General features: G+C 39.5%; 1 protein-coding gene across 1 annotated transcript in view; it reads right to left on the bottom strand.

The window, feature by feature from the left end:
- LOC149175031 (lysine-ketoglutarate reductase/saccharopine dehydrogenase bifunctional enzyme) overlaps nt 1–19,738 on the bottom strand; it is a 573,325-nt gene that overhangs the window by 544,157 nt on the left and 9,430 nt on the right. The window contains exons 2-4 of the mRNA XM_089419501.1: nt 10,285–10,543; nt 10,082–10,168; nt 9,836–9,965 (exon numbers count right to left, since the gene is read on the bottom strand). Of these exons, the coding sequence (XP_089275627.1) occupies nt 9,836–9,965; nt 10,082–10,168; nt 10,285–10,533 (466 nt within the window). The 5' untranslated portion in view covers nt 10,534–10,543. The remainder of the gene's footprint in view (nt 1–9,835; nt 9,966–10,081; nt 10,169–10,284; nt 10,544–19,738) is intronic.

Here is a 19,738-nt window from a genome sequence, read left to right as displayed (position 1 = left end):
TCTAGAAGTCGGATCAAGTCATCTTTTAATCTTAGCCGTTGATTAGGACTTAATCTCGGTTGTTGAAGACTCGATAGGAAAGGTATAAAATGGAGACTTGGGGTTCATTTGGAAACACACAGAGGGATTGAGGAAATCTATTTTCTAAGGTGATAAGTTCTTACAAGGAAAATCAATTGGGGAGATCTTGCAGCTGAGGGGCAATGAGAATCCGGAAGGACTTTCCGAAGAACACTAACAGAGAGGCAGAGAGAGCTTGCAGAGAGGCAGCGCAGTAGCTGGGAGAGCTGACGCAGAAAAGTTGTATGTCATGCAGAATCCAGAACTGCCAAAACTGTCAGGAACTGTCGAAACTGTCGAAACAGCCGAGAGCACTGGCGCAGAGGCAGCACAGTAGCCGAGAGATGATGCAGAAAAGTTGCATGTCACGCAAAATCCAGAACTATCAGAACAGCCGAGAGAGCCGGCACACAGACAATGCAGTAGCCGAGAGAGATGACACAGAAAAGTTGCCTGTCACGTAAAATCCAGAACTGCCGGAACAGCGGGAACTGTCGAGAACTGCCGAAACTGCCGGGAGATCTGACGTAGAGGGCAGAGAAGGTGATGCAGGGTTGACACAGAGCCAGCGCAAAAATAGCCAGGGTTAGCTAGTCTTGTGCCGGATCAGCCGAAATGCTGCCGAGTGAAGTGAGGTAAAACTCACTCAGATTTTCCGCCAGTATTTTTCTTTGTAAAGGATTGCTAGATGAGCATCCTAGATATGTATTCAAATATTTCTCCTACATAATAATAAACCCTCAAAGCTGCTGCACCGGTTTTCCCGCATTGGATTTTTCCGGGGACTATTGTGTCCAAAAATAAGTGTGTCCTATGTATCTTGTTCTTTTCTCTGTTTTCTGTTTCATGAGATCAAATATTTAATGCGTATAGGCTACAAAAGTAATTTGCTTTAGTATTCAGGAGAATAAATTGATGAATGTAATTTAAAGATCAAGTAGGTAAAGTAGATTCAGATTTGTTGCGGTAGGAATTCGTTCGAGTCTAAGAATTTTCACATTTTACTCATACTTATCCATGTGGTATGACCTTCTAAACCTATCCACATGCCTTAGATTCCTTAGCACATTATTCTAGGCTTGCAAGTGGTACGTGTTGAAGAATGTAACTAGGTTCGGTCTTCATAAATTGTACTTGAGTTAAAATGTAATATTTGTCAAAAGAAGGCAAAAGAAATTTTATTATTAATTTAATTGACTTGTTAAAGCATGGGTTTCATGTTTGGGTCAATTGTTATAGGTCAAGCCTCCATTGTAGGCTTTAGGTTGTTGTCAAAATCAATTATTGTTTGGTCAAAGGCTCCTCCATCAAGTCATTCTCTTCACCAAAGTCTTCAAGTTGGCCTCAAAGGAATTATCATCAAATGAACTCAAGTCGGCATAAATAGAGACAAGCCTCTTCATGATCACGTGTCAGCCTATTTTCATATGGAAACAACTATATATACAAGTATGAGGACTTCGCATAAACACACTCAATGAGCTCGGATTGATTTCAGAAAGAATTTTTGTGAGACCTCTGAAGCAAGTGCAGATATCTCAGGAATAATCTCAGTGCAAATCCCGGTGAGTAAAATTGGGACCTCTTCAGTATAGTCACAGTTCTATGAAGAAGCTTTGTGATATCACAGTAAGAAAGTTCGGTAATATCACAATGAGGAAATTTGGTAATATCACAGTGAAGTAGTTCAGTGATATCACGATGAAGTAGTTCGGTAATATCACAGTGAAGAAACTCAATGATATCATAGCAAAGAAGTTCAGCACTATCACAGTGAAGAAGTTCGGTGCTTGTGCAAGGAAGAAGTTCAGTGCTCAGTGACATTACAGTAATGAAGTTTGGTGCCATCGCAATGATGAAGTTGTGTGACCAAGCTATCAAGCATACTACTTGACTAAGTTTGGTGCCATCGCAATGATGAAGTTGTGTGACCAAGCTATCAAGCATACTACTGGACTATGTTATCACAATGAGAATCAAAGCTTCATTATTAGGAAAAACACATTGAAGAATGCAATACTACTCACAAGGTTGACTTGATGGAGGAAGTCTATAGTTTGTAAGGGTCTTGGTCGTCTCATCTTGAATCTACTGAAGGAAGAATTTTGACCGGGTTTTCCTCTAGAGTTGGGTTTTGCCCTGGCTGCATGCCTACATCTTGTGTTCTCTTCTATTTGTTGTTTAGCGTTAGTCTTGATGATAAGAAAAGACAACTCGAGAAAACAAATAATAATAATGAAAAAATCACAAGATAATGTCATAATAAGAGAAATCATTTAACTTCCACACTTTGGATTTCTCAACATGGTATCAGAGCTATGGTGAATAAGAAGGCAGCTTGAAGATTGAAGATCAAACTGATGTCTTAGTTAAAGGAAATAAGAAGTATTTCATTAAATAATCAAGATTGCTAAGCTCCAAGGCTGGTCACATTTGAAAGGGATCAAAAATTTTGAGAGACCTGGAAGTAGGCTTACATGGCCAACATGAAAAAGGAGAATGTTATTGTATGAGTGACAATAATTAAACTGAAATTGCAGAATAGACAGCTGAATCATTAAAAGAAATTACCAAATGATAAAAACATGCCACTGCTGCAAATACAAAGTTCTATTAGAAGGATTAGAAGAATTCTATCAATCACAGGTGATAACAATCCTTGCTATACTATATGTGATGCGAGTCAAATCCAAAAGTTAGATCAAAGATTTAGGCATTATGAAAAATCCTTCAAGACATCTCAATCACAAAGTCCTGAAAAAAGATAACCAAATTCCAAAATGGATAAAATTCTAAGTGAGCAAGGCAACTAATATACAATAAAGGAATATTGAAATAAGACGCAGATTGCATTCATATTGGATGACCGACTTGGTGCCAAGTTTGAAGAACTATAGAGCCTCTAGTTATCACATTGTGTAGAGCACTCCTCTTCAGAAAATCAATACCTTTGAAGACAGCCCTTGAACTCAGCATTCATGAAGAAACCATTGCAGCAAACTTATGTGTTGAAATTTCTAAGTATTACCCGTTAAAATTTTTTCTCTATTCTCTAGTTTATTTCGCCTACTTGTTTTAATTACTAACAAGTTATTTAATCATATACATACTGAAATAAACACAATACAGTCTCAACCATCTACAGATCAAAAACTGAAAGAAATAGACAAACACACAAGGGACACCGTTATTTTTGGACAATTGTTCTCGGAAAAACCCAATGCAGGAAAACCAGTGCAGCAATTCTGAGGGTTTTATTATTAAGAAGCTTTTCTTGAGTACACTGGGTGCCAAACTGGCTCACCCGACAGAGAAAATAATCTGGCAGTAATACCTCTCTTCGGAAGTAGATATTCTAAAAGTCTTATCCATGAAACCCTCTCCAGCGCCTCTCTGAAGCACTGCGTCACCCCTCCTGGCCTCTGCGTCAGCCCTCTAAGGCCCTACGCAGCCACTTTAGCCCTTTGCGTCACTTCTGCAGCCTCTGTGTCACTCACAAAGGCCCTTCTGGCCTCTGCGCAGTCACTGTTGGCCTCTATGTGGCTTCCTCTGGCTCTGTGTCTGCCTCTGTGCTGGTCTTCCGGCACTATCTCTGCATCTCTACCTTGTACTCACTGCCCCTCGCTGCAACTCTAATCACTGATTCAATTTCTCTTAGCAAACCCCGCTCTAGAAAATTGAACTGACTGATCACTCTGGTGTATCTCCAACTGACCCTCAAGCCTTCTCTTATACTTTTTTTGTTGAGTCTTCAACGGCCGAGATTGCATCTCTGATCAATGGCTAAGATTATATTTGGCTTGATCCATGTCATTTAGAACCTTCTAACCTAGTTTTATATTAATACCCATTAATATTTTTATTTTCCTAAGTTTAGACTTAAAAACCCATTAAAAATATTAATTATTTTAATATCTCCTTCACCGGGCAGAATTTCCCCAAACCATTTTTGGGTCTTGGAGATCTCACGTGCTTTAGACTCTCCACCAATTTTCATGGCTAGAGCACATCTGATGCTACCCCAAATCAACATTATGAAGGTCTGAGGTAAGTAGTTCTTGAGGAAAGTGTAATTGTTTTATTCATATCTAAACTAATTTTGATTAGGTTTTGAAATGTTCAAAATTGTTTCTGATCTCTAAAGTTTGTGAATAATTTAAGATGTCAACTCTAGTATTGGCAACTTGATTTTCTAGGATTCCATCCTCCATTATTGCATAGAAAATCTAGATTGAGAATTAACATCATGTTCTTGATATCACATATTTTGCCTAGAAGTATTTGTTATAGGTATAAAATATCATGGGACTTCAAGAAGTCCGTACAAGGTTTGTTAAGGAACATCGCCGGGTATGTCTTACACTATACACCTTATAAAATTCTCTTAGTATAAAAAGTACGTTCATCTTATTTTTGAAATTTGCATTACATTACTAACATCGTTATGTCTAGTTGTCTTGAATCATAAAGATTCTTGTTTAGGGTGATTCATCGCTTGATAAATCTACCCTCCTTACATTCTTGATTGTTCTTATAGAACCCTAGACAGGTTCTCTGGAAACCCTAACTTAAGGGTATGCTAATGTTAATGTGTGAAACCCTAGCCTGCTTAGGGTTATTGGAAATGTTATTTGAAGTTTTTGATGATAATGTCATGTTTGGGGTTTTGGTATGATCATGAAAACCCTAACTTGTTAGGGTTGAATGATGTTGTCTAAGATCCCAAACCTTTGATGTTTTGGTAAAGAAGGGTTTGCTATGTTATGTATTGAAACCCTAGATCTTTAGGGTTTGGTTGGGTCTATAAGCAAAACCCTTGTTATGTATTTAAAGTAAGGTCCTAGGAATGAAACCCTAGGTATGTGTCCATTGGTTGAATCCCTAGCTTGGTCTAGGTCGGTATATGTCTAATGTATTAATATTGCCTGACATATGATGTGCTTATGCATGATGATGAATTCCTAGATATGTGTGTTGACCTAATTATTAATGGTCATGAGTCCTAGGGTTTGGAAACAAGCCTTAGTCAAAGTTTGATATTCTAGGATAACATTGTTTGGGAAATCTAGGGTTTTGCAGTTGAACCCTAGTAGTAGTTAAATTCTCTAGTAGATGTAACAATCTGGAATCTATGAATCTATATAGTGATTGTTGAGATTGTGTAAATGAGAAATCTAGGGTGTACATAAAACCCTAGTAGAAGCTAGATACGTTGTTGATTAAGCTATGATCGGTTTTGATTGTTGAAGCTCATGTATGAAATCTTGGATATGTATGAAATCCTAGTGAGGAGTCTAACATATGAATTATGATAGTTGTTAGACACATTACTTGTTTGAATTGTTTCTAGGGTTTGCTATACGAAAGAACTTGTCATATCGTTGAAAGAATATTGAAACCCTAGATGAGTTTAATATTTTGAGCTGTTGATGTGATTTAGGGTTTAACTAAACCTAGGCAAGAATTTGAAATATAGTCTCTTGTTGATTATGTTTGTAAATTCTAAATGCTTACGTTATTATGAGATTTTGATATGGCTAACTTCATGCTTCTATAGTTTTGGTTGTACTTGCTATCTAAGTTGTGCAAGTACATCATCTTCAAGATGGTGAAGGTTTCCGTAAGAGAAATTGATATGATAAGCATGATGAGAAGGATGGAAGCCATGAAAGATTCTCCAATGTCATAAGAAGAAACTAATCTCCCTGGGTTAAGAGGGAGCTTGGATAGAAGAAATCTCCCTGGTTAAGAGGGAGGGCATATTATAGTTATAAGAAATTGGAGAATGCATTTTGAGGTGTTGCTGAAAGAAGGAAAGCAAGATCCTATTGAAGAATATGTTGTTACATGTGAAGTAGGAAAGAAAAGTGTATGATTGAGGAATCTTCTGTCAAAGATTCGGTTGATAGTCCTACTATGTTGAGAAGCAACATCAAGTTGTTTGAAAGACCCCAGAGGTTTGTGTTTGTTTATGAACATGTGAAAGTATATTCTTTTGAACCAAATTCTTTTATTCCTCAATCCCTCAAGCCTCTCGAGTGGGGGTATGCATTTTTTCTCTCGAAGTTTTTGATAGCATGCTAGTTACTGATCAGTTTGATCGAGAGAGATTTGTTGTCCTTGATCTGCTGGATTAAGGAGTGTTGAGGCTTTGTGAGTGAAACATTGCTTGGAAGGACATCTGGCCGACACTTTGTGTTGATTTCTAGGTCCCAAAGTAGGGAGGGTAGTGTTGGTCATAGAGATCTGACCTTGGATACACACCTTGATCCCTGGGTTGATGGTTAGCAAGTAAGCTTGATGGTACCTAGAGAGGTTGAAAGCTTTAGTCCATCTTAGTCCCACTCAGATAGATTCCCCTGGTCAGGAATCTAGTCCATGGCATTGCGGTGCCTAAATTGTTGAGAGACCTTGGATAGATTGCCCTGGTCAGGAATCTAGTCCATGGCATTGCGGTGCCTAAACTTCTTCGTAGATGATGTGTTTTGAGATCTTCCATGTACCTCTATGGTTATATGTAAATATGAATACCTCCCTAGTTAAGAGGGAGTGTTGAAGAATGTAACTAGGTTCGGTCTTCATAAATTGTACTTGAGTCAAAATGTAATATTTGTCAAAAGAAAGCAAAAGAAATTTTATTATTAATTTAATTGACTTGTTAAAGCATGGGTTTCGCACTTGGGTCAAATTGTTATAGGTCAAGCCTCCATTGTCGGTTTTAGGGTGTTGTCAAAATCAATTATTGTTTGGTCAAAGACTCCTCCATCAAGTCATTCTCTTCACCAAAGTCTTAAAGTCGACCTCAAAGGAATTATCATCAAATGAACTCAAGTCGGCCTAAATAGAGACACGCCTCTTCATGATCACATGTCAGCCTATTTTCATATGGCAACAACTATATATACAAGTATGAGGACTTCACATAAACACCGTCAATGAGCTCAGATTGATTTCAGAAATAATTTCCGTGAGACCTCTGAAGCAAGTGTGGATATCTCAGGAATAATCTTGGTGCAAATCCTAGTGAGTAAATTCAGGACATCTTCAATATAGTCACAGTTCTATGAAGAAGCTTTGTGATATCACAGTAAGAAAGTTCGATAATATCACAATGAGGAAATTTGGTAATATCATAGTGAAGTAGTTCAGTAATATCATGATAAAGGCGTTTGGTAATATCACAGTGAAGAAACTCAGTGATATCAAAGCAAATAAGTTCATTGCTATCATAGTGAAGAAGTTCGATGCTTGTGCAAGCAAGAAGTTTAGTGCTCGGTGACATTATAGTGATGAAGTTTGGTTCCATCGCAATGATGAAGTTGTGTGACCAAGCTATGAAGCATACTATTGGACGATGTTATCAGAATGAGAATCAAAGCTTCATTATTAGGAAAAACACATTGAAGAATGCAATACTCCTCACAAGGTTGACTTGATGGAGGAAGTCTATAGTTTGTAAGGGTCTTGGTCATCTCGTCTTGAATCTACTGAAGGAAGAATTTTGACCAAGTTTTCCCCTAGAGTGGGGTTTTGCCCTAGCTATGTGCCTACATCTTGTGTTCTCTTCTATTTGTTGTTAGGAATTAGTCTTGATGATAAGAAAAGACAACTCGAAAAAACAAATAATAATAATGAGAAACGTCACAAGATAATGTCATTATAAGAGAACTCATTTAACTGCCACGCTTTGGATTTCTCAACAGTACACTCCACTAGAGGATCCACATGGACACACCTTTGAATGAGCCTTGTTCACATCTCGTTTTCCCTTGTTGAGGTTTAAAGTGACTATGAACCAATTTGACTTATTCTTGGAGGAGATCCACTACACAATTTTTGAGATTGCTATATGGAGTGACTTCATTAGAGAGAAGATCTAGTTATTGCATCTTGACATGGTACACCACCTCGGCAGGCATCACATCTTTCTTGAGCTTATCTTGTTGGAGGTTATACATGGCATAACTAACCACTCATTATTTTATTATCATTAGACTTGTCATTCGAGTTGGTTATGTGAGAGACCATTATAGGATTGTTTTCCTTGGATATAAGGATGTAACTAGATAACTCCAAGTTTCTTTTATAGTTTCTTCTTAGAGATGAAAGTGGATTTCAACAACTTATTGCTACTTTTAGCAACTAAGTCATTGAGAAGGATACTTTATTATTATTCCTTATAGCTTATATACATTGTAAGAAACCTTTTCTCATAGCCTTGACCTTGAATTACTCCAACACTCGTCAAAATTTATCAACCCCTAGGTCTTGTGCCCTTATTTCTAGGTTTCTTTACAGAAAGAAAATTGCTTCCTTGTGAAGCCTTGTGCATAAATAGTGTCTTTCTTGAAGAGTTCTTGGTGAGATCATTTCACACTTTAACCATTATAAGTGATCTCTCTTCTACTGGGACTCCTCCCATCGGTGAAAGTCTGTAAAGAGTAGGGGGGTTTTGGCTTTGGTGATAGTGAGCCACTACCCCATTGTTGCTTCTTGGTTTAGTATACACCTTGTAGGGTTTCCCTCTCCAAGGCCTACTAGATTTTGCAGCAACAGGTCCATTATTATTTTTGCAAAGGCCACATTATTGGCCTATTTGCATCTTTGTTTGTCCAATATACATTGTTGATGCATGCTTGTTGTGGATCATCATCTTTTGGGCATCATCATATCTTGGTTGGAGTGTTGCATCTAGCACAAGTGGTGTTTGAGGGTCTTATATAGCATTTCTTACACATTTGATTGATGCTTAGCATAATTGAAAAAATCATTGATTTTTTGGAGATAATCTAGCAAATCACAATGTAAAATCCTAATCAAAAGATCACCCGCCAAAGATCATGACTTTTATGTAAACAATGGATATCATGATTTTTAGGGAAAAAAGGTGAAAATTGTGATTTTTTCACTCCATGACAGAAGAAATCACCCAATTGCGACTTTTTGGTCCATAAAGATAATTCTAGGTTTTTTGGTGTTATTTATCTTTGTAATTATTGGGTAATGAGAGAGAAGGGGCTTACCAACATCAACAACTAGTGTTAAGAGGGCCAAATCGCTGTTTTTATCACCATGACCATATTATTAGCGAGTTCCAAAGAATTTTAAATCCTCTGTTTACAAAGAACACTGAATTGTTAATGTGAATTTATGCTGTGCTAAACTTAATGGCAATGCTTCTGTAAGTGTTTTGGTTCCACTATTTGACTGACTGACTTTGTTTTCAAGCATAAGCACTCCATCAATAAAGAGTTCAAAGTAATGTACTTTTGGACATCAAAGTTTTATTTGTCATATTTGGTTTGTTAAGCAATGACAAGATAGATTATCTACTAATAATGTAAAATAGTTACAAAGAAAGTTCCTGAAACTCTTGTTTGCAATGCATGGCAAATAGAATACAAACATCGAGAACAAATTATAGGTAAAAAAATACAAGATATGGAAAAGGGTAGAGAATCTATGCGCAAAAATCTTCAAGGCTGCGGAAGTATATTAACTTCTCTTCACTCAGAGACGTTAACACGATCTCTTCGCTCCTGAGTCGAAGCCAAAATATGTAACCTTCGATATTAAAGTGAATGCATACTTTTTATGTGGAATAATGTACAGATTTATGGGATGGGTTTAGAAGGACAACTGCCAAATATCCCAAATCATGAAAAAGTGTGTCGGATATGAAACCTACTCTCAACTAAACCACGTCAGCTATAAATATATATATATAAAAGGAAATAAACCAAATCAAGGAAAAGGCGTCAGCTATGAAACTTACTTTCCCCTAGGCCACGTAAGAAGTCTATCATTCCTGTTCTCCCAGCATATGTTCCAAATGCCAACAATCTTTTTCCATTCTCTCCAACAATAAGTTCATAATCATATAAAGATACCCGCTGACTAAGAACCTGGCGAAGCAAAATGTTATGTCAATCATTCACGAGAAGGTAGAGATGTATATACTACTAATTTGGATGGCAATTCGTGACAATTATTGCTTCAACGCATCAGAAATAAGTATTACCTTATCAAGTAATGGCATGTTTTCTGGTTGAGCCTTGTGAGAGTGTGAGAAGAATGCATATGCCCTGTCGGGCAAAATGTTTTCCATCTGTAAAAGCGAATCATAGTATAAGCAAATAAATACAGTAACTCTGGTATATGTATTTGTCAGGAATTCAGCATATCTAACAAAAATCATCAATCAAGCTATCATCTTTCCAGAACCTTGGGTTGTTTGATCCCTAAAATAAGCCCACATTCAGACAAGTCCTCTGAAATTTCACAGCCAACATCTTCATATTGAGCATCTGGATGAATACGTTTAGTGCATGGCTGAACAATTATACGGTCAACTCCATCAACCCTTCCCACACTATGTAAAAGTCGAGCACAGTGTGAGGGAGTCAAAGGAGCTCTCCTTTCCCACTTGCTGCCAGATTCACGAAGCACGCCAACAACTCTATTTCCCAACATGGCTGAAATCCTGGATACCAAGCAGAGAAAACACATTTTGACATTTGAACTTGAAATGACATGAAGTAAATAAAATAGCCATGGGTTACTTTGGGATTAGAGCACTATCTCTTAATTTGCATTATGGTAGATATCAACTAGACATAGAGAGACAAGGATTTGAAGAAGTACATCCTTTCTATAAACTCTTCTACTTCATATTTTGGCCATGAACAACAGCCTATTCATCAATCGTACTGAACAACGAGAAAGTAGGTAAAACGTGTCATTCAAAAAAAAAATTCACAAAGATCTAGAGTATCAATCTTAAAGTATCAGAGGACAAGACCATTTTATTTTTGAAAATACAATTAGAATTCGATGCCCAGCATTTATAGTTAGTAGCAACAAATTGACATAATTTCAAATGGATTGAGTATAGTTTGTTTTAGATTCTAAGTTTAGAGTAAAATCTTAATGGCCATAGGTAATCATATCGACCATTGCTTTATGATGTGGCAGTGAGTTAAGCTCAACCGCCATTTGTACTTATTAGGAACAGATCAAAATCATTTCAAATGAATTGATGTCATTTAGTAGACTCAGTTGTAGTTTTGAAATTAGAATGAAATACTAATGGTTATAGACAACGACATCCATCAGTCTTCCTATGTTTTAGACCTAGGTTAAAATCAATAGTTCAGTGGGTTCGAAAGAACCAGGGCATGATTTTTCATATATGATGTTTATCATTGGTCTTACTAAGATATTCATTAAGGTGGCTTGACCGAACATGACTGTTAAGCTGTGTTTTTCGAGCTCAAAGCTGCCTATTTCATTCATTCGCTTGCAAGTAAGCTTCAATTTCTTGACACCAATTAAACAAATTATATTTAATCTATTGATTTTACAATCAATTTTTATTTTTCCTTTTTTTGGTTTACTTCAAGTCCTATATTTAATCCACTGATTTTACAATCAATTTTTCTATGTTTTGTAGGTTTATTTTACCAAGTCCTTGATATTTCCTATCTGTTGGTTGCCAAAAATATAGACACATCATACTGCTTCACATTTCATGTTTTAGGCAGAATTATTAATAGATTTAATACCTATGTCAAATCATTAGGGGCATTTTGAGGTAAAAGAATAGGCCTCAAAACAAAAAATGTACTAAAAAAAATTAACTTTAAAAGAACCAATAAGATTCAAGATGATGATGTCATCTCTAGGGGAGAATATTTTGGAGGGAAAAGAAGAAAATTATTTTTTTAATTGTATTTTCGGCTTATTTCCTTATAGATTTATTCAAATGTCAAGTGTAGACACCCATTGTATTTGAAATTATATTCCAAATCCAACGAGTACCGGCTCTGCAAACTTTTAAGTAGAATCACATCGAAAAAATTTGAAAAATTGAAAATAAGTAGAACCACACTTTTTTCATGTATTTTCATTTTCTTTCGATGTGGGTCTACTCAAACTATGTAAAATGGGTACTCGCTAGATGTGGAATTTAATTCCGCATCCAATAGGTGTATGCACTTGACATTTGAGTAAACCTATGAGGAGATAAGTAAAAAATACAATAAAAAAGTAGTTTCCTTTCTTTAAAAAAACATCTCTTATTTTATTATTTTCCTTCGGAGGTCCATTTTAGACCTCAAAATTCCCCGAATGATTATATTGGAATAACATTGGAAAACTGCAATAATATTGTGTCATTTTTAAAGAGATTATATTATCACTCAAAAAATGCAATATTTTCTTATAGGAAATATTATTGCAATAAATTGAAAATATCCAGATATTTGGCTTTTTTCACCTTGTTTGAGAAGTCGACCCTTCAAATTCTTAAAGTACAAGTTGGCATTATTCTTTATCTTTCTTTTTCTACCATTTCACTCAAATTTTTAACAATACCGATTATTGTTCCAAGATGTTTGAAAGTGGTTCTAGCTTCATTGAACTTCATATGGAAAGTGTAAAATTCCATATCAGATTCAAAGTTCAACAAACTTAACAATTTCAAGATTTTAGGATTGGCAACATTGTTGTGTTTCCATTGGATTCTATCATATATGAACATATGGAATTGGCACTTAATCAAAAGCACCAAGCCCTCTATATATACATTGATGTTGGCGAAGCTAGTTTTTGTCATGAACTTACTAAAAATATACCCTTTACTCAAACAAAATCACTGATTAGGCATGTTAAGCTTTTCATACCTATTGCACCGGTTTTCCCGAGTTGGATTTTTCCAGTGACATTGCCCAAAAACAATTGTATAGATGTGTGTGTGTTTATCTCTCCTGTGTCATATTTAGTTTCTACAGTATTTATTTTGTGTAGGTTGCAGTGTATGTATTTCGATATTTGTTGTAGAAAACTGCAAGTAATTAACAAATAGGAGAACTATCATCAGTTTGTTCTAGTATGAATCGGGTAACCAATTTTTCATGGTATATAGATAGATAGATAAATTAAGTTGATATAAAATTATTTTACTTAAAGTGGATATTGAAATTCTTTTGTTATTATTTGTTTTATATGCTACATGTGAAATCCATATTGAACATAAAGGAAATTACAAATCTCCCTTATTATGGGTTATAAAAAGCTCTTTTCATTGCAATTATAACATATTTTGGATAGGTCAGCCCAATGCATTGCAAAATTCGTGTGCCATGATCATGGAAGGATGTTTCAAGGGAAGTCCTGTTAGTTTTTGGTAACATTGGATGTGCTCTAGCCATGAAAATTGGTGGAGAGGATAAGGCACATGAATTCTAAAGAACCCAGAAACTGTTTGGTGAAATTACACCCGGATTGTATTTTATTAAAATAATTAATATTTTTAATGGGGTTCCTAAGTCTAAACTTAGGAAAATTAAAGTATTAATGGGTATTAATCAAAATATGGGTGAGAATGTTCTAGAAATCGGATCAAGTCAAGTTTTAATCTTAGCCGTTGATCAGAGACTTAATCTCGGCCATTGAAGTCTCAATGAGAAAAGTATAAGGAGGCTTGGGGTTCATTTGAAAACACACACCGAGAGAACAAATTGATCTAGAGTTCAAAATTTTTGGGGCTAGGAAGCTGAGAAATTCGAACTAAGTGATCAGTCGACAGAGAGGTACGATTTCCAGTTCGTGAGCTTGCAGAGGCATAGGGAGTGATGCAGAGTCTCAGCGTAGTGCTTGAAGGACGTAGTTTCTGCCAAGGCAGAAATCCGTCAAAAAAGAGTGAAGACACATAAAAGGGGAATTTTCTACTCAAAGGACTTTTCTCACCAAAAGTTCAAATTTTTCACTCATCGGGCAGCAAACCAGTGTTGTGCAATGACTAGAGGAGTCAATTTGGCAGTTTGGGTGAGATGGCATCACATGGGCTCAAAAATCAGGACAGGTTGGAAGGAGTTTCCAACTATATCATATGGAAGACTAGAATCTTAGTTGTTTTGGAGGAGTACAATCTCAAAGCTTACGTCAAGAGCGTTGTGGTTGTTCCTGCAGACAATGATCAGAAGAAGAAGTACAAGGTCGAGAAGGGAAAGGCGAAGAGATTCATACTCGATGGAGTTTGAGATCATGTGGTCTCACACTTGCAGGGCAAAGATACAGCCCGAGAAATGTGGGAAGCTTTGACTTCACTGTATGAAGGTTCTTCTGAAGAAGGAAAATGTACTTAGAACAAAAATTACAGCAGATATTGATGCAGAAGGGAGGAGGAGTTAACTCCTATCTTCAACGTCTTCAGGACACCAGAGACTAGCTTGCTGCAGTGGGGTCTACTTCTCAGTCTACTGCGATGGTAAGGACGACCTTGAATGGAGTCTCAGATGAATGGCAAGTCTTCATCCAAAGTATATTGGGCAGGGAAAGACTACCTTCATGGGAGGAGATGTGGGCAGCCCTTCAACAGGAAGAATTAAGGAGGGATCTAGTTAAGGTCAACCTCAATGGCAACAATGGGAGCGGCACGAAGACCAAGGAGATGGAGGAGAACGCAGTTCTAGCATCAAAGGGACAGCAGAAGCAGAAGCGAAAGGACATTTCGAAGGTGAAATGTTTTAGATGTGGCAAGATTGACCACTTTGCATCCTAGTGTCCTTTGAAGCAAAAGGATAAGGATGAGAAACATGATCCTAAGGCTGCTCCATCAAAAATTAACGAAGATGAGTTTGCCATGAGTGCCCACTCATCTCCAGGAGGGAAATGGGGTGATATAGAACTGTAGTCGGGAGGACTACATGTGGGAAGGATCCTTGAGGAACCCACCTCTTGGATTAATTCCTTGCTATGGGAGTCCGAGATTCAGCAGTGCAGTAGGTTGGTTGGAGAGACAAATGCAACAGCCTGAGACCAGAGATTGATCGGCGTAAAGCAAGGTTGGCAACAATGCAAATGGCACAATGCAGAAGTCAGCAGCAATGCAGATGGCACAGTGTAGAAGTCAGAAGATTCAGAGGGTCAGAGACTAGTAGCAGTCAGATTCCAATATTCACATGGTATTATGCTGAACACAGTTAGTTCAGTAATTTTGGGTGTTTTTCAGTTACTGCTCTCAGCAACTGAGTTGCAGTACAGATGCAGTGTTAGCAATGGCAGTGCTAGCAGCATCGCAAATGCAGCATTTGAGAGGGAGTTGTAGTACAAATGCAGTAGTGGAAGTTGCAGTGTCATGGGCAGCAGTATAGTAGCAACAGCAGCACAGTGTTGGTGGCAGCAACAGTGCGGAAAGGAGATGCTTCAGAGACAGAGCAGCGTGCAGTTGGACATTGTTGCTAGAGCACATTCCTCGCTAAGAGGGAGTGTTAGTTTTTGGTAGCATCGGATGTGCTCTAGCCATGAAAATTGGTGGAGAGGCTAAGGCACATGAGTTCTAAAGAACCCAGAAACCGTTTGGTGAAATTCCACCCGAATTTTTATTAAATTATTAATATTTTTAATGGGGTTCCTAAGTCTAAACTTAGGAAAATTAAATTATTAATGGGTATTAATCAAAATATGGGTGAGAATGTTCTAGAAAGCAGATCAAGTCAAGTTTTAATCTTATTCGTTGATTAGAGACTTAATCTCGGTCGTTGAAGTCTCAACGAGAAAAGTATAAGTAGGAGGCTTGGGGTTCATTTGAAAACACACACCAAGATAATGAAATTATCTAGAGTTCAAAATTTATGGGGATAGGAAGCTGAGAAATTTGAACTAAGTGAACATTCTGCAGCAGAGAGGCAGGGATAGTTCGGGAATACTGAGCAGAGAGGCGGAGAGCCACCAGTAGAGGCAGTGCATCACCTAGAGGGACTGATACTGGGTTAGTCTGGGCCCACGCAGGCTTGACGCAGAGCCAAAAGGGCCAACGCAGAAGGGAAGCTGCCTTCACACAAAAATCTGGAATTGTCGGGGAGCTGCCAGATGAGCAGGGAGAGATTGACGCAAAAGCTCCAAGAGGAAGAAGAGACAGTGCAGGATTGACGCAGAGCCTCTAAGGCTAACGCAGGACCAGTGTGTTTCTTTGGGGTAGCATCGGATGTGCTCTAGCCACGAAAATTGGTGGAAAGGCTAAAGCACATGAGATCTCCAAAACCCAAAAATGGTTTAGGCAGAATCTAACATGTTTGGGAGATATTAAAATAATTAATATTTTTAATGGAATCCCTAAGTCTAAACTTAGGGAAAATAAAATATCAATGTGAATTAATATAAAACTGAGTTACAATAGTCCAAAAGACATGGATCAAGCCAGATCTAATCTTAGTCGTTGATTAGGGATTTAATCTCAGTCATTGAATTGTCAACAAAAAAGTATAAGAGGAGGCTTGAGGGTCACTTGGAGAACACACCAAGAGAGATCAAGAATTCGGGGCAGGGTTTGCTAAGGAAATCGAAGGAGTGATCAAAGTTGCACCTGAGCGGCAGTGAATGCAGTAGCAGAGAGGCAGAGATAGTACCGGGAGCATCAGCACAGAAGCCGGGGGAGGGTTAACGCAGAGCCAGCTAGAGGCCACGCAGAAGTAGCCAAAGGCCACGCAGAGGCAGCCAGGAGCTGCGCAAAGCCTGAGGAGGGCCACCATGGGAGGGTTTGTTGAGGACATCAAAGGAGTGATTAGAGTTGCCGCTGAGGGGCAGTGAATGCAGTAGCAGAGAGGTAGAGATAGTATCGGGCGCATTAGCGCAGAAGCTGGGAGAGGGTTGACGCAGAGCCAGCTAGAGGCCATGCAGAAGCAGTCAGAGGCAACGCAGAGGCAGCCAGGAGCTGCGCAAAGCCTAAGGAGGGCCAGCGTGGGAGGCGCAGAGCCTCCAGAGGCTGACGCTGGGCCAGAGAGGCTGTCGCAGACCCTAGAGGTTGACGCTGGGAGATTTCGTGGGGCAGATTGGGGCTGATATTTGTCTCCAACTGAGAGGTACTATTGTCGAGGGCATTCTCTGTTGGGTGAACCAATTTTGGCACCCAGATTATATTCTGAAACTACTTAATAATAAAACCCTCAGATAACTGCACCGATTTTCCCGCATTGGATTTTTTCGGGGACATTAGTCCAAAAATAACGGTGTCACTTGTGTGCTTGTTTTTCCTTCAGTTAATGATCTGTATGTGTTGAGACAGCACTTGTATTTATTTTCAGTATTTACATGGTAAATAACTTGTTAATTAACAAAACAAGGAGAAATAAATCAAAAAGAACAGGAAGGATTTCTAACAGTTAGACTTAAAAATTCCAACATGGTATCGGAGCATGGTTGCAAATCATGGGAGAACTGAGGGCATCAGCTGAGCAGAGCAGCAGCAGCAAAAACAGTTGTCCCGAGTGATAGAAGTTGTTCCTAGCGGAAAAGCAGCAAGGAAGGGGTGATGCAATGCCTGCGTCATCAGTTCGAGCTAGGAAGAGGATCAGCGCAATGGCAGAGAGGATCAAACCTGACCTAAGCAGTGCCTAGTCATCTTTCTCAGTGAGGAAGGATTGACGCCCGTGGCCAGGAGGTGCGAATGTTGTTGGTGTCGAGATTGCGGAGAGCCTAGAGGCTCTAACCTTCAGTTTGTTGATAGGGCAAGACCAAGGAGGAGGGAGTTACTGCTGAAGATTTCTAGCCAAGAAATCCAGATCAGTGGTGCAGTTCCACTAACGATCGAAGTGGGGGCATCTCGACATTGGTAGAAGGGTTTCCAGGAGGAAAATTGAGGCTCAGAGTGAGTCACACCGAGAACTTCCAGGAGGGAAGTAGAGAGACTCGGAAGAGTCGAAAGAGGAGCAACGAAATGACAGTGAACAGGGTAAGAGATCAGGACAGACTGGACGAAGCCTCAAAATTCGTAGCCTGGAAGGCCAGGATCTTGTCCGTTCTAGATAGGAATCATCTCAAGCACTTCGCCTTGAACACGATAATGATCCCAATTGACCCGGATGAGAACGAAAAGTACCAAGAGGCAATGGCAAGGGCCAAGAGCATCATCCTTGATGGGGTCAAGGACCATGTAGTACCACATATTGCCGAAAAGGACACGATAAATGCGATGTGGGAGACCCTGACGAAATTGTATCAGCATACTTCCGTGCAGAGGAAGATGCTACTGGAAAATCAGATGTGGTCATACCAAATGCAAAAGGGAGAACATATAGACATCTTCCTCGGTCAATTGAAGGAGATTCGGATAAGCTGGCTTCCATAAGGGCCACGCCATATGAGGAGATGATGGTGAGGACCGCATTGAACGCAGTCTCAAAGGATTGGGAGGTATTTGTCCATAGCATACTGGGCAGGTCGACCCTTCCAGATTGGGAGGAACTGTGGGCGGCTCTTCGTCAAGAAGAGATCGGAAGGCTAACCAAGGCGAGAAGCAGCAGCAAGGGGGTCAGAATCAAGATGGAGGAAGAGGAGGATGCTGCCCTAGCATCTGAGGGAAAGCACGAGAAACGGAAGAAGGACCTCTCCAAGGTCAAATGCTTCCACTGTGGGGAACAAGGTCACTATGCGAGCCAGTGTCCGAGGAAGAAGAGCAAGGGAGAGGCTTCTGAGACCAAGGCTACGCCAACAAGGGCGTAGAAAGAAGTAGAGACAGATGATGACTGTGCCATGAGTGCTCATGCACCTCGAGAGAGAGGTGGGGAGACATCGAGCTGTAGTCAGACGGACTATAGGCGATGACGGGTAGGATCCTCGAGGTACCCAACCTCTTGGATTATACCTTCCTACGGGAGCCCCGAAGAGGAGTAGCAGGACTGACAGATGTCAGAGTTGGGAGATCAGTTACTTACTTCTCAGTAACTGAGTTGCAGTGCAACAGTTAGCAGTGGCAGTGCTATGGGCAGCATGATGAGAGGGGTTGCAATGCAGATGCACCAATGGCAGTGGCAAGGCCATGGGCAGCAGCACGGATGTAGAGGGAGTTGCCATGGTAGTGGCAGGGCCATGGGTAGCAGTACATGATGCAGCAGTGCAGAGGATGTTGGGCAATAGGCCTAGCCGCCTAGCATCAACACAGGGACTGATGTCGGATGATCAGGGTGATGCTCAGTGAGGAGTATTAATGGAGCACAGTTCTCGCTAAGAGGGAGTGTTGATTTGGGGTAGCATCGGATGTGTTCTAGCCACGAAAATTGGTGGAGAGGCTAACGCACATGAGATCTCCAATACCCAGAAATGGTTTGGGCAGAATCTAACCAGTTTGGGAGATATTAAAATAACTAATATTTGTAATCGAGTCCCTAAGTCTAAACTTAGGGAAAATAAAATATTAATGTGAATTAATATAAAACTGAGTTAGAATGGTCCAAAAGTCATGGATCAAGCCAGATCTAATCTTAGCCATTGATTAGGTACTTAATCTCGATCGTTGAATTGTCAACGAGAAAAGTATAAGAGGAGGCTTGAGGGTCACTTGGAGAACACACCAACAGAGATCAAGAATTTGATTTTTTGGGGCAGGGTTTGCTAACGAAATCGAAGAAATGATCAGAGTTGCAACTGAGAGGCAATGAATGTAGTAGCAGAGAGGCAGAGATAGTATCGAGAGCATCAGTGCAGAAGCCTGGAGAGGGTTGACGCAGAGCCAGCTAGAGGCCACGCAGAAGCAGCCAAAGGCCACGCAGAAGCAGCCAGAGGCCACGCAGAGGCAGCCGGGAGCTGCGCAGAGCCTGAGGAGGGCCAAGGGCCAACATGGGAGACGCAGAGCCTCCAAAGGCTGGCGTTGGCCCAGAGAGGCTAACGCTATGCAGACGCT

The sequence above is a fragment of the Pinus tabuliformis genome, chromosome 4_1 (genome assembly GCF_031772625.1).
Source record: "Pinus tabuliformis cultivar Carrire ecotype Pingquan chromosome 4_1, CPIR1, whole genome shotgun sequence".
Lineage (NCBI taxonomy): Eukaryota > Viridiplantae > Streptophyta > Pinopsida > Pinales > Pinaceae > Pinus > Pinus tabuliformis.
The sequence above is the reverse complement of the archived record's forward strand: the minus strand, read 5'-3'. Positions and strand labels throughout refer to the sequence as shown.